General features: G+C 40.1%; 1 protein-coding gene across 2 annotated transcripts in view; it reads right to left on the bottom strand.

The window, feature by feature from the left end:
• Positions 1-731: 731 nt before the first annotated feature.
• The window catches only part of TENT4A (terminal nucleotidyltransferase 4A), a 40,404-nt gene continuing 24,878 nt past the window's right edge, over positions 732-16,257 (bottom strand). Inside the window, exons 6-12 of one of the 2 annotated variants that reach the window (XM_079983564.1) lie at positions 8,965-9,093; positions 7,664-7,877; positions 5,951-6,077; positions 5,514-5,614; positions 5,137-5,303; positions 3,715-3,873; positions 732-3,434 (exon numbers count right to left, since the gene is read on the bottom strand). In XM_079983564.1, the coding sequence (XP_079839690.1) occupies positions 3,252-3,434; positions 3,715-3,873; positions 5,137-5,303; positions 5,514-5,614; positions 5,951-6,077; positions 7,664-7,877; positions 8,965-9,093 (1,080 nt within the window). In that variant the 3' untranslated portion in view covers positions 732-3,251. Of the gene's footprint in view, positions 3,438-3,714; positions 3,874-5,136; positions 5,304-5,513; positions 5,615-5,950; positions 6,078-7,663; positions 7,878-8,964; positions 9,094-16,257 lie in introns of both variants that reach the window. The other variant, XM_079983563.1, reaches the window with a different exon arrangement.

Genomic DNA, 16,257 nt, shown 5'->3' with positions numbered 1-16,257 from the left:
TATATTTATAAAAATATTTCTATACTGCTGTATTGTAAAAATGTACCACAGTGGCTTACAACATAAAAACATAAAACCAAACAGCATCACAGAAAAATTAAAGTTAAAAGCAGTAAGAAATTAAAAACAAACATCAATAGACTATCCTGGGGGGCGGGGTGTTCTCTTGCTTGCCTGCATAGGCCTGGCAGAATAGAAAAACTTTCAGCAAGTGTTTAAAAGCCGGCACAGAAGGCTCCCAGTAAAACTCTATATTAAGAAAGGAACAAAGTGTCCTCTTCTTTTTGTCCTTCAAGTTCTTTTCTCCTTTAGACAAATGATACAGCTGTTGGTCCTGTTGCATTGCTTAGAAGCATTTTCCACATTCCCCATATTAGTGTTGTGGGTTTCCTATTGACATTAAGCACTGAAAAATACAAATATATTCACAAAACATGCAGCCACTCACTTCGATGACTTTAAAGAAAAAGTACACCAATTATTAGAGGACAGGATTAGCAACAGCTATGAGCCATGCTAGCAAGATAAAACCTCCAGTTTCAGAGGCAGCATATTTCCTGTTTATTCCCAGCATCTGGGAATAAAGTATCTGCTACCCTCATGTCCTGCATGGGCATTTGTGAAACAGAATGCAGGATCAGGCAGGTTTTTGGCTTGATCGCAGTATTGTGATAACACAATGAACAGAAAAGGTCAGTGGCAAATGAAGAAAGTTGCACCACAGACACATCTGGCTTTGAAAATTTATTAAAAATCAAAGAATACAAAACTTCACATAAAAATATGTATTTTAGCTTCCCACATTGTTATACACACAAAAAGAAACTGAACATGATATTTTAATTAGCTATCCACAGCAGCATATAATATAACCAGAGTGGTAGCCAGTGCAATTTATTGGTTCACCATGACTGAAATGGAACATGATATCTGCTTCTCTTAAGCCTATTCTGCTTTTAAATGGACTCTGTTTAGGACACAGAGGTTTCCATAACATAGGTTCATATTCAATATTGCTAGCATGTAAAAGTGAGTACAGGTCTATAATCAGCCCTTGAATACTGGTTTATTCAAGTTTAGATCCCTTATTGTACCAGCATCTATTAAAAACCTTTCACAAGGTTCAAAAAACAGTCAAAGCAAAGATACACATCCAATATCAAAGCAGGACTGAGATTTTTGGCAATTCAAAATCCAATTGCTGTTTACATAGTTATCAGTTGTAAAATTATCATTCATCTGGAGCAGTATATACACCAGGACTGGGATCCTACAATTCTGCATGAGAAAAGGGGCACACAAACAACTTTCCCTTCTTTCTGCAACCCCTTGCACTGCATTAGATGCTGCTCTGAAGAGCTCCTCAAGTTCCAAGAGAAGCTTTTCATGAGGTCTGAGAGGCATTGTGAGACAGAAAAACCTTTTGTGTATGTGGAGATCTTGGCAACAATGTTCAAGAATTATTCTGAGAAAACTTAGTATCTTACAACCTATGACCGACTAGGAGAGACACTGATTGTTTACTTCTGGCTGCAGGCTGCCCAACTGCCAGTGTGCAGTTAAGCCTCTGCCTTAATCACATTTGCCTGATGAAGAGGTTTTATATTCATAAATGTGACATACCTTTCCCGAGAGATGCTGGTACAGTAAGTCATATACATTTTATGCCCATGAGAGTATCAAAACAGCAGCTACAACCACTACCAATGTGAATATTCATTAATAATAGGTAAATAATATTTAAAGTTTTATTTCTTGTTAAACTCTGAACTGCAGACAAAATGTGCTCCTCTACTTTGGAATGTTGCGCTCTCTTCTCTCACTACCCAAAGGCCTTGCATTAATTCGGACAATGTTTTCTTTAATATGTGCTGCACCACCTTTCAAGGCAAGCCTACAGATACTAAAGCTCACTATTAGAAAAATCATTCCATGTCAAACATTCAAATATCAGTTAAGAACATTCACTTCTGTATATCCTTCAGATGTCAAGATAGCAGAATTTTTTCTAAGCTCCTCCTCTAAGCAGAGCTACTTATACAGTGCTGTTGAGATTTAAGACTTCTTATCTTTAAAACAAGGAAAAGATGCAGCCAGTGACAATGAGAATATAGTGCTTTTTTAAAAACCCAGGGCTACACAAGATGTGTTTTCTTGCTTTAAAAAAGGTTAACAGAGGTTGCCATGGCAATGCACACTTGCATAGAACCCCTGTATGCATCTTTAAATCAAGTGACTGCCACAGACGATCGTGTCGCACGGGACTGTGCTCTTTTACAAGTTAACAGACTGATACTTTAAAAGCATAGAGAAGCCCAAAGGTACACTGCAGGTAGTTGCTTTTAACAGAACTAATGCACGCTGCTAATCAGATTCCTTAATGGAATCAATATATGTTCCTTTCTCCACATTCTTTAAGTTGGATATTTCATTCAGCAACAATGCTTGGAGCCAACCAGAGGGTAAATAAAACTAATTAAAAGCATTTGTAGATGAACATCTGGGACTTATTCACCTTTACCCTAAAAGACTGGAATTCTTTATGCTGATCTCTGTCCAGTTTTAAGGAATCAATTGAAGGTCCAAATTATCTTGCGTGATCCACATTGAAACAAGTATGACCTGTGCAAGAGCACTAGATTGTGCCCTCCCCATTAGCTAGAGTTAACGTAGTGAACCCCAACTTAAAAAATGCAGTCTGGGAAAGGATCTGTAAAGCAAGCAAATAATAAAATTACATTCTGTACACCCTTCATTCCTTAAATATAACTTAAATGAAAAACATTCAGAGTTATTGCACAAAAGTTATGTTTGATTTGAGTATGGTAACAAAAAGTTTAAACAAGAAATGGGAAGGCAACAAGCAAAGTCACAAAAATTTGCTACAAAGGAAAGGAAAGTCCAAACCATCTATACTTTTCTGACAAAACAAAAAAGCTATAATGAACAAATGCAGCTACAGCAGAAGGTGCCACCGCATTTATGGTCCTCACAGTGCTTCTGCTACAGCTGCTTCGGCACTGTAGTAATCATGGATAGGCAGAAGACAAACTTCCACATTTAATAAGGCTTCACAGATAAGCACAATTATTTCTTTTAAGATGGACTCCACCACCACACAAAGAAACATGCAAGGTTGGATGCAGATATTTGGCAACATCCACAAACTGAAATGCCCAGTGCTGTTCTCAAGTCCAGACTAGTGTCACACATACTGCGTAAGTCTTAAGTGGACACTCTGAGGTTGGCCATTATCTGCTAAGGCTAATAGGCAAACTGTCTCTGTATTTCTTTCTTCTCCAGATATTACGGTTATGTTGGTGGTGCCCTCGGTTGCTAACAGGCTGCCTCATGGCTCCATTACCAGAAGAACTGTATCCGTTGCCTTGAGTATGATTGTGAGCTGCTTTGACCGTCAGCTTCATTCCATTGTGCTGCTGGAAACAAGAGGAAGTGGTCACAATTAGTGCCAGCTAAATTGCAAATTTACCAAATTCTTTTACTAAGTTTTGTCTCCTAGCAATTCACCAAGGCCAGACTCATACAGCTGTTTCCACATGTGTGACCAGAAGAGATGCAAACTGCATTCAGACAGTAAGATATAAGCAAAATGCTTCAAGAAAATCCATTTTAGAATAGTATTGCAAGCCAACTGACTTTCTGCTCCACCATCACCACTATCCAATGGGACAACTTCCATCATATAGTCCATACCTGATTATTAGTAGTCATAATCAATGTTCTTGCAGGCACAGACTGAGTTTTACCACTTGGCACAGGCAATGCTGGTGGTAAACCAACTGTAAGCTGAGATGGTGCTTGGAGATTGAAGTGGTACACATTAGGAGTTGTGCAAGGTGGAGTATCTGAATCCTTGTGACAAAGAAAAGGGGGGAATAGGTTTGTTGTTCTTTTAATATGAAAGGAGCACATGCTTACTATTCATTTAAGCACCCACACAAGCAAATACCAATAGCACTGTAAGCACCAGAAGATGATAAATATGTCAGGAAGCTGATACTTAGTCCTCTTAAGATGTGGTTTTCACCAAGAATGGTGTAGAAATGTCCTGTACTAGTTTGTAATGCCACTGGAGATCAAGGAAGCCTTTGTAAGAAAGGCAACCATGTTTGGGGAAAGATCCAAAGGGGATTCAGGAACTGTGGACTTTCCCCCAGGACATGACACCATACGTATATCTACATATACTATACACCCTGTATGTTCTGGGACTTAAATAAGCAATTCCTGAGATTGCCTGATCACTATTTTTTATTATTTATTGCATTTCTGTCCCACCTCTTTCTCTAAGGAGCTCAAGGTGGCCTACATGGTTCTCCCCCTCCTCCTTTAATCCCCACAACAACCCAGAGAGGTAGGTGAGGCTGAGAGACTGTGACTGGCCGAGGGTCACCTAGTGATCTTCATGGCCGAGTAGGGTTTTGAACCCTGGTTTCCCAAGTTCTAGCATGACATTCTAACTGCTACACCACAGGTTTTACATGGCAAGTGTAAAACCTGCCATGCTCTGTCCATACTAATGAGGATGATATAGTTGTATAGGCAAGAAAGGTGCAATTCACATGAGCAACAACTTTTCTTTGTCTTATAACCTTTTTTAAATCTGTTATTTCATGTGCTTTAATACATTTACCTATTTAAATTCAATGGTGTTGTTCAGGACTTGGGAAACATTTTAAAGTTAAGAAGCATTTTAAGACATCAAATACATAAAATACAGAGCTAAAATGGCTGCAACAGAAAGGAAGCAAGGTTTTTAAGAACTAATTACTTTAATTGGTGCTATAATGCTCTTTCATTTAAGCGCTTCTGTGTGGTTTTCTTTTTAAAAAACTATAAAATTATCTTCTCTCTTATTAAGATTGATTTAACATTAAATGTCATTATGACAGTTAAGGTGACATAGGCATTTTATCTTTCTGAAAATACAGCATGATAAATCATCAAGTTTTAGAGAACAGCAATGTACCATAACTGGAAAAGTTTCAAGCTCAGTTAGTGTCAACAAAACTTACGGAAGTCCTACACAGATATACACAGATATACCAAATTACAGTCAGAAAAAAGGAATAAACAAATAGAAAACAGCTTCAAGGGGGGAGGAATGGGACTTACAATATCACTGCCAGAAAGAGAAGAAACGGAAGAGGCAGATGAGCCTGATGACAGCTGCTGAGTACCAGTAAATGACAAAGCCAAAGGCTGGCTGTATGCCGATTCAGCATCACCATTCTGGACTACATTACATGCAGATATTGGTTCTCTCCCTTTCATTGGAATACCTGTAAGCATACACATTTATCAGTTTTGTTTGAAAATAAATCACCTTTCACAGTCCCTTGCTGTAAACAAGCGATATTATGCAATTATCAGATTTACTGCAGGGTTTAGCCATGACCCACATGCTCACTTCAGATATCACATCAAACCAAGATGTGGTTGAAATTAATTGAAATTTTGATGTGAGTTTTTACTTCAAATCCTTTACTCACCAAGATCAGGTGACAAATTAGCTTTACTTCCCCATTTCTTCTTAATCCAAGCTCTGTAGTCAATCACTTCCTGTGTCACTTTGATGATTCTTCCTAAGGTACTGGAAGAAATAGTGACCTACATAAGAAATCTACACTGATTTACGAATAGAAGTTTGCAATCAAGAGCCCTTGTAGATAAAGGCTTGCATACACACAATCTTGCTTCATTTCGACAAAGAAAGTTTTAAACAGCTTGTTATGCAGAATGGAGGAAAGACAGCGAGAGGAGGAAGGGGGAAGGGAGAAAGAAACAAGTTTCACAGTTACATTAAACTAGTCATGCATTTCAGGATACAGTACTGTATGCTGACATCTCCAGTTATGAAGCCATTAAGACCAATAGTGCAAAGTTGGATTTTCAGAAGCCATGCAATTAACACACTCAAATTGGTTACCTTTCCGAATCTCTGTTGGGATACGATCTCGCAAGTGGTGATACTGCATGGCTTAGAACAATGTAGGCATAATCAAAAACTTGCTTTACTTGCATGGCACCATAACAACTTCTTCCAACATCGTTGCCTATAACGGTTAAATTAAAAATTTAAATAATGTTGACTTACAAGACCTGTTCATCATTTTTAAAGCTGGATAGTAATGGACACTTCTGATTCCATGTTGTCCTTGGAATGCCCATACATTTACCCCTTTAAATCTTGAAACAAGCAGTGATTGCTTGGAGGTTCTTAGTCCTTATACACAAACCACAAACCATATTGTGATCCATACTTCACCTAGGTACCCGATCTGCTATCGGACAGACTGTTCTGGTGACCAATGCACACACACTGTTATAAATTATTGCATTTTCCATATATTTTAAAACAGTCTGTTTTCCAGCTTCAATAAGAAATTCCATTCACATCGCTTTTCAGTTGGAAGCTCAGGGTTACAAAGTGATAGGGCGGTTTGTAACATTAAGGAAGGGTTACGGAACGGTTGTCGTAACATATTTAGACATACAGCAGTACCTCGGGTCAAGAACTTAATTCGTTCCGGAGGTCTGTTCTTAAACTGAAACTGTTCTTAACCTGAAGCACCACTTTAGCTAACCGCTGCATGATTTCTGTTTTCATCCTGAAGCAAAGTTCTTAACCCGCGGTAATATTTCTGGGTTAGCCCAAGGTACCACTGTGCAGACCCTTCAGGTTACAGACTCCGCTAACCTGAAAATAGTATCTCGGGTTAAGAACTTTGCTTCAGACTGAGAACAGAAAACGTGCAGCGGTGGCGCAGCAGCAGCTGGAGGCTCTGTTAGCTCCATGGTACCTCAGGTTAAGAACAGTTTCAGGTTAGGAATGGACCTCCAGAATGAATTAAGTTCTTAACCCAAGGTACCACTGTATTACGTTTTGATTGTAATGTTAATAATGTGTTATTAAAATGTGACACCAGAGTGCGGTGCAGAGCAACAAGGAACCAGCAGTAAGGGAAATTGCATTGTTACGCAAGAACGTTAAGGTAGGAAACTTCCAGTCATAGTCTACACTGCAGATCAAACCTGTGTGTCATTTACAAGGCTCATACTACCTTCATGCCTAGCAGCAACTGAAGGTGAAAGTGGTCAAATTAGGAGAACGCTCAATTTGCTCAGCAGAGGATTATTGCATTTTCAAATCTTGAGGACCCTAACTCCTTTCCTATTATTGTGGGATGCTTCACAAAACTTAGTATGCAGTGTTTAGGTCCATAATTTTGCCCCAGAAAAGTCAAATGCAACAGGATGAAAAGGAAAGGATATAAAAACTGATTTACTAAGCCCTTATATGGAAATTCTTGCAGCCATGGATACAGAAAATAGGGAAATTCTGGTCTCCGGCGTCTTAAAAAAAAAAGCAGCACCATTTAAAACATTAAAAATATACTACATTCTACTACTAATCTCTATGTATTATATGATAGTAAAAACAGTGGGGTAAGAAAACACACACAAAATTGATGGCGGAAAGAAATCACAAGATCAAGGCAAGGTTAAGGGCTTATTTCTGAATGATTATTTAAAACAAGTAACAGGAGCACCCATTTGAAGGATTTCCTCAGATAATCTTTAAACTCTGTGTTAAATCTGCATTCTTAATGGAAAAATATGAAGCAGTTTGCTATCTCACCAGGCAGAAGAGGATCTTCAATACATAACATGGAAGGTCGATATCCATTGGTCATGGCTTTCATGATTTCTTCTTTGGCAATATAAGCGCCTCCATTTTTTATTCTAATACCAGTTTTCAAGTAATTAAAATTCCTTCCATAGAGTTCAAAAAATTCTATTAGAAGCATTCCAAGATTTTCCTCCAATCTTCTAGCATCAATTCTTGGGTGCAACTACAAGAAGAAAAATAGCAGTTTTATTATGCTGGTGTATGTGATCATTTATACTTCTGTCATCTTTATGGTGAACCATTTAAAGTTGGGAATGAGCATTAACTATCAACAACCAAAAATAACCTCAACTTCTTTAATATCAGATAGTCTTCTCTCACTTTAAGATTTTAGGAGATAGACTTTCAAAGAATTGTATGCTACAAGAAGGTATCATAACTAGTCCAGTTCAAATTAATTACGTACATTTATTCATAAGAAGGGTCTAAACCACAGAGCCTAGGGCTTGCCGATCAGAAGGTTGGCAGTTCGAATCCCCGAACGGGGTGAGCTCCAGTTGCTCGGTCCCTGCTCCTGCCAACCTAGCAGTTCAAAAGCACATAAAAGTGCCAAGTATATAAATAGGTACCGCTTCAGCGGGAAGGTAGACGGCGTTTCTGTACGCTGCTCTGGTTCGCCAGAAGCGGCTTAGTCATGCTGGCCACATGAACCGGAAGCTGTACCTGGCTCCCTCAGCCAGTTAAGTGAGATGAGCACTCCCTCAGCCAGTTAAGTGAGATGAGCACCTAGAGTCATTCGCGACTGGACCTAACGGTCAGGGGTCCCTTTATTTTTTATTCATAAGAAACATGCCATGTGAAATACAAACCATTCAATTACTGCTATTTGAAAAGTTATGCAGTATGAGGCAGCACTGAAAAATGATTACACAACTACATGAACTCTATCCTTAACCCCAGGATAGCCCAAACAGCGTCCTCCAGCTATTGTTGGATTCCTGCTCCCATCATCCCTGACCACTAGCCATGCTGGCTGGGGTCAACATTTGCATTGGAGGAGTGAAAGTTTACAGTGGAACAGCATCATGTTTCTCAACCCACTTTATACAAAGATTCTACTGTCTTTATCCCATAGCCTTTTGTTGCTTTTTGGACAGAACTCTTGCAGGAATTACACACTAATAAAGTAAAATCTACAGCCAATACAAAAGGTTTTGAAGCGAAAAAATCATATAAAGGTAAATAAACATTAATTGCTAACCAAAAATTTGTAAAGAATTCTTCAAGACTGACAGTACCAAATCACATACCTGTAGGAAGCTAACTGCCATTAAAATTAGGCTGTAAGAGCTAATTCCACCAGTAAAAACTTCATTCAAATCCCTTTGAAGGAGGAACTGTTTTAATACTAAAATCAAGTAAGGCAGCAATGAGTATTTCTGCAAATGAAAAGAACAGTTAATTTTCTGTAAGACAAGTTCTAGGTGATACGTTTATCATTATTTACTATAAAATACAAAAGATGGTATATGACACCTGTAAAATTAGCAAAGATGTATAAGGTTGATAACAAATGTTGGAAGTGTAAAGATAAGGAAGGGATATTCTTTATGGTGGGAATGTAAGAAAGTGAAAAGTTTTTGGGAAATGATATATAATGAGTTGAAAAAAATGTTAAGATATACTTTTGTGAAAAAAACCGAAGCTTTTCTTTTAGGTATCGTAGGAAAGGACATTAGAAGAAAGGACTGTAAGCTTTTCCAGTATGCGGTAACGGCAGCCAGAATCCTGTTGGCCCAGAAGTGGAAACAAGAGGAGATACCGATGATAGAAGAATGGAGACTAAAATTGACAGACTATGCAGAACTGGATAAATTAACTGGGAAAATCAGATATACTAAAGACCAAAAGTTCATCGAAGACTGGGGGAAATTTGTGGATTATCTGAAAAACATATGTGGTGTGAATACAACGCTAGTGGGATTTAAAGAGGCACTGTAAAAAAAAGAAAATAAGTATTGTTTATTAGAAATAATGGGAGTAAGGATGAAAAATGGCAATACGAAAGAAGGGAATGTGTATTAAAGATATAATTACGGACGATTGTCAGAGACGCTGAAGGAAGTCAAAAAATAATTATGTTGTATGTGGGATTAAATGAATAATCGGATGGAAATTTATAAAATGTATAATAATAAAAATTATTCAAAAAAAAAAAAATACAAAAGATTTCTACAAAAAAAAAACCCCAAAAGAATAATGGGAGTAAAAAGCCTTTATACATTCTTGTGAATGAGCTACCGTATTTTCCTTAAATTCATATTTATTACCTACAAAAATATAAGTGTCACAAAGTAAGGCATCAAGAACTGCTGTTAACACCAAAAATACAAACTTTGACACAGTTAGCAAGAAAGTTGCACTTGTTAAGGGATGTGAAAGGATGTATTAAAAAAACTGAACTATGTATTTGTACTAAGCACATTCACCAAACCTTAAAAAGTATTCAGAGATTAGTGTTTTTTTAAATTAATATTCCATTTTACAGGGAATCAGAAAAATCAAGGCAGACCTTTGTGATGGTACATGCAGTGAACAAGTGATTCACCTGACAGTATCCATACAAAATCATTCAAGGGCAACAAACTTCTGTAAATATGTACTAGTTTATTCAGCCAATATTCCCGAGCCTAGTAGATAATCTGAAGGCACCTGAGCCAGAGTAGGTGAAACCCAAGGGTCCACTGGGAGCCCCATAGGACAGCAGGATAGAATCATAGAATCATAGAGTTGGAAGAGACGACAAGGGCCATCGAGTCCAACCCCCTGCCAAGCAGGAAACACCATCAGAGCACTCCTGACATATGGTTGTCAAGCCTCTGCTTAAAGACCTCCAAAGAAGGAGACTCCACCACACTCCTTGGCAGCAAATTCCACTGTCAAACAGCTCTTACTGTCAGGAAGTTCTTCCTAATGTTTAGGTGGAATCTTCTTTCTTGTAGTTTGGAACCATTGCTCCGTGTCCGCTTCTCTGGAGCAGCAGAAAACAACCTTTCTCCCTCCTCTATGTGACATCCTTTTATATATTTGAACATGGCTATCATATCACCCCTTAACCTCCTCTTCTCCAGGCTAAACATGCCCAGCTCCCTTAGCCGTTCTTCATAAGGCATCGTTTCCAGGCCTTTGACCATTTTGGTTGCCCTCCTCTGGACACGTTCCAGTTTGTCAGTGTCCTTCTTGAACTGTGGTGCCCAGAACTCGACACAGTACTCCAGGCGAGGTCTGACCAGAGCAGAATACAGTGGCACTATTACTTCCCTTGATCTAGATGCTATTCTCCTATTGATGCAGCCCAGAATTGCATTGGCTTTTTTAGCTGCCGTGTCACACTGTTGGCTCATGTCAAGTTTGTGGTCAACCAAGACTCCTAGATCCTTTTCACATGTACTGCTCTCAAGCCAGGTGTCACCCATCTTGTATTTGTGCCTCTCATTTTTTTGCCCAAGTGCAATACTTTACATTTCTCCCTGTTAAAATTCATCTTGTTTGTTTTGGCCCACTTCTCTAATCTGTCAAGGTCATTTTGAAGTGTGATCTTGTCCTCTGGGGTGTTAGCCACCCCTCCCAGTTTGGTGTCATCTGCATATTTGATCAGGATGCCCTTGAGTCCATCATCCAAGTCGTTGATAAAGATGTTGAATAAGACCGGGCCCAAGACAGAACCCTGTGGCACCCCACTAGTCACTCTTCTCCAGGATGAAGAGGAACCACTGATGAGCACCCTTTGGGTTCGGTCAGTCAGCCAGTTACAAATCCACTGAGTGGTAGCATAGTCAAGACCGCATTTTACCAGCTTCTTTACAAGAATATCATGGGGCACCTTGTCAAATGCCTTGCTGAAATCAAGGCTACATCCACTGCGTTCCCTTCATCTACCAGGCTTGTAATTCTGTCAAAAAAAGAGATCAGGTTAGTCTGACACGACTTATTTTTCAGAAATCCATGCTGACTATTGGTGATCACAGCATTCCTTTCTAGGTGCTCACAGACTGTTTGCTTAATGATCTGCTCCAGAATCTTCCCTGGTATTGATGTCAGACTGACTTTGCGGTAATTATTTGGGTCCTCTCTTTTCCCCTTTTTGAAAATAGGGACAACATTTGCCCTCCTCCAGTCTGCCGGGACTTCGCCTGTTCTCCAGGAATTCTCAAAGATGACTGCCAGTGGTTCTGAGATCACATCTGCCAGTTCTTTTAATACTCTTGGATGCAGTTCATCTGGCCCTGGAAACTTGAATACATCTAGACTAGCCAAGTACTCTTGTACTATCTCCTTAGTTATTCTGGGCTGTGTTTCCTCTGCTGAATCATTTGCTCCAAATTCTTCAGGTCGGGCATTGTTTTCTTTATCGGAGAAGACTGAGGCAAAGAAGACATTGAGGAGTTCAGCCCTTTCTGTGTCCCCTGTTTGCATTTCACCATCTTCTCCTCTGAGCGACCCCACTGTTTCTTTGTTCTTCCTTTTGCTACGAGCATACCCATAAAAGCCTTTTTTGTTGCTTTTAACCTCTCTAGCAAGCCTGAGTTCATTCTGTGCTTTAGCTTTTCTGACTTTGTGTCTACACGTGCTGGCTATTTGTTTGAATTCCTCTGGTGGTTTCCCCCCTTTTCCATTTTTTGTACCACATCCTTTTTTAATCTTAACTCAGTTAAAAGTTCTTTAGATAGCCACCCTGGCTTCTTTAGGCACCTTCCATGTTTCCGTCTCATTGGTATTGCCTGAAGTTGTGCTTTTACTATCTCTCTCTTAACAAACTCCCAGCCATCATGAACTCCCTTTCCTTTCAGTATTACTGTCCATGGGATCTCACCCAGCACTTCCCTAAGTTTTATGAAGTCGGCTTTCTTAAAGTCAAGAAATTGAGTCCTAGTATGCTTGGCTGCTCCTTTCCGCTGTATAGTAAACTTCAGAAGAGCATGATCCCTCGCGCCTAATGATCCTTCCACTTCTACCCCACTAACTAGGTCATCAACATTGGTTAGGACCAGATCTAAAATGGCTGTTCCTCATGTTGCTTCTCCCACTTTCTGGACAATGAAGTTGTCTGCAAGGCCAGTGAGGAATCTGTTTGACCTTATGCTCTTGACTGAGTTTGACATCCAACAAATATCCGGGTAATTGAAGTCCCCCATTACTACTATCTCCCTTCCTTTTGCATGCTTGGCCATCTGTTCCAGGAAGGCATCATCTATGTCCTCCGTTTGGCTTGGGGATCTATAGTAAACTCCCACAATGAGGTCACTGTTATTCTTCTCTCCCTTAATTTTGACCCAAATGCTCTCACTTTGGCTTTGAGGTTCTAAATCTTGGATCTCTTCACAGGTATACCCATCCCTGACATATAACGCCACTCCTCCTCCTTTCTTGTCTGGTCTGTTTCTCTGAAATAGATGTATCCCTCCATTATTACATTCCAATCGTGGACTTATCCCACCAGGTTTCAGTGATGCCTATTATGTCAGATTTAGTTTGCTGTACCAAGAGCTCGGGGGACGCAGGTGGCGCTGTGGGTTAAAGTCTCAGCGCCTAGGACTTGCCGATCGAAAGGTCAGCGGTTCGAATCCCTGCGGCGGGGTGCGCTCCCGCTGCTCGGTCCCAGCGCCTGCCAACCTAGCAGTTCAAAAGCACCTCCGGGTGCAAGTAGATAAATAGGGACCGCTTACCAGCGGGAAGGTAAACGGCGTTTCCGTGTGCGGCTCTGGCTCGCCAGAGCAGCGATGTCACGCTGGCCACGTGACCCGGAAGTGTCTCCGGACAGCGCTGGCCCCTGGCCTCTTAAGTGAGATGGGCGCACAACCCCAGAGTCTGTCAAGACTGGCCCGTACGGGCAGGGGTACCTTTACCTTTACCTTACCAAGAGCTCAAGCTCATCTTGTTTAGATATAGATAGAACTTTTTTTTTTTACATTAAAAAACCAGATTACTAATTTGTTTCATCCCAAAGAAAAATGCTGTATGAACTTGCCATTTTTTCAGAACAGCAGTAGAAGTTCACAGAGTACTTACACTGTATAGTTCATTCATTGTTCTCAGTATCAGGGGCTCAAGGTTTGAGTGAACATGTAGTGCCAACTCTTGATATGCTTACCTCCAACTTATGAACTGGCACTCATAAAACTGTTCACTTGAAGATAACCCATAAGAACATAATTAAGAAATATGCCTCCGGCAGTAAATGCAAGATGCTGGTTCAATATTTATTCTGTCCTGAAGTGCACAGAAAGCCTTTGTTAAATGACTGCAGTTTAGCCTATCTACTTCACAGGGCTGTAGAGAATAAAACTGAATGCCTCTATGTATAAGCCCAGAGCTTCTTGGAGGGGAAAATAACAGAACTGAATGGGATGGCAATATACAGATATTGCCCAGTTGTGGAAGGAAGCCTCAGGAAGAACTAGTGGGCTAAGAGGATTGGGATGTGTAATTAGGCCTGAATGAGGTCAATTGCTCTCTCTCAAGAAATCACCTGGGTGGAGGACTTGGCTATTTTTCAGTCCAAAATTATCCATTTTATTGACCAGAGATTTTCAGGAAGTCCAATCACCTTTTCCCCGGTGGGCGGCATTGCAGTTGTAGCCTTCGCCAACCCGTCCCCTGTAAAGGTATGCTAAAGGGATCCAGGGTGTGAATCCTGTCCAAAGCTGGATGGGGGCTCGGGCCATATCACAACCCCTACGGGGACCCCTTGATTTGATTTGATTAGATTTATTGCGGCCATTGGCCCATAACGAAAACAATACATCCAAATTTATCCATAAACAATACAATTTAAACAGTTCCAAGTTAAAACACCCGTGTAAAACCAATTTTACTTCAGTTAAGTAAACACTATACACAATAAGCTCCCTCTATGTAAACCGCAATTCAAATCCACCTAATTTAAGGGGGTAAGCGTCTTGGTTCTGGCACTTATTAATGGTTCTTAAGTTTAGCTAAGCTGTCAGAGTCATACAGTGCTCCATTTCTCCTCTTTTGAAATAAAACATTAATCAGGTATCTAGCGACTGCAAGGGATCTACTTGTATCTTCGTCGTTTAATATATTATTTGGGCTTCCTGAGGTCCGTCAGCAATTCTCGATAAATATGGGGCCAGAAACTTGGACCGTGCAGTCAAATGTAATGGACAACAGAAGATTATATGATATAACGATTCTATAGATCCACTTTTACAGTCGCAGAGGAGTGAGATCTGTCCGTTGGAGAGTCTGTTACCCAACACATTTGATGGGAAAACATTGAATCTAGCCTTTATAAAGGCATACCTGTGCGTCACCACAGATAAGGTAGTTAAATAAGATGGAAGTTTCGTTGGTGGTGTTAAGCCAAGGTTTATCGGCGAACAAGTGCCACCACCTGTCGCAATATTAAATTGTAAATCCATCTCCTCTAATTTGTGAGTTATAATTCTCTTGGCAGAGATTAAATCCAATTTTAATAGATCAGATGGAGATAGTCCAAGGGACACAAGTTTCCCATGTATTATTTTTGCCCAGGGGCTGGGGAAGTCATCTCTCCAGAGACACTGTATCAAGTAGAGATTTGGAAGTTTATGCCATAATGCCAACCAGTAACAGAGGATGCATTTCCATAATGTGGTTTCTAAAGATGTAACATTTACTTCCAGCCGTATAGTAGTATTGCTTACACACCTGGGTAATTTTAGCAAACTTCTTAGAAGCTGGTTTTGGATTACCTCCAAATGGGTTAGATTAACAAAGGACCCCCATATTGGGATTGCATATGCTATTGTTGCAATCACCTTTGCCTTGAAAACTTTTAACACTGATGGAATATGGAAAGCCCCATCTGAAAAGAAAAAATGCAGTAGTGCAAAGGAAAGGGCTCCATGTTGTGTTGGAGAAGGGCTCCCAAGTACTGAAATTTAAAGACATGGTCAATAGCTTTTCCATCTATTCTCCAATTATAGATTTTTCGACTCTTGGTAAAAATTAGGACTTTGGACTTAACATGATTAATTGTAAGAAAATTTGATTTACAGTAAACATCGAAAATTTTTAATGCCCTCCTGAGGCCAACTCTTGAGAAGGATAGGATCACTGTGTCGTCTGCGTAGAGTAGAAGGGGGCAACGGTATTGGGCAAGACGGGGGGCGTGGATTGTTTCTTGAGAATCTATCAGAGGCGCCCTCATATCACTTATAAATAGATTAAAAAGGGTTGGAGCAAGGATACATCCTTGACGAACACCTCTATTGATAGTTACTGAATTTGAGAGGTCGCCGGCCGGAGTGATTCTCACCCTAGCGGCCGATCCGTCATGCGATTTAGTTATGAGCCACAGAAGTCTTTTGTCTATTCCCCATCGGGCTAATTTTCCCCAAAGTAATCCTCTAGGGATGCTGTCAAAAGCGGCCTTTAAATCAATAAAGGCTGCACAAAGTTGGCCTCTATTTGGGGAAGAATATTTCCGGGCAAGGTGGTATAAAACTAAGACATGATCAACCGCTGACTGATTCGGTCTAAAACCAGCCTCTTCAGGCCCAATCAAGTTGTTCACTTCGGCCCACTTAGTAAGCTTA

This window comes from Podarcis cretensis (assembly GCF_951804945.1).
Source record: "Podarcis cretensis genome assembly, chromosome: 7".
Lineage (NCBI taxonomy): Eukaryota > Metazoa > Chordata > Lepidosauria > Squamata > Lacertidae > Podarcis > Podarcis cretensis.
This window is presented reverse-complemented; position numbering and strand designations above follow the sequence as displayed.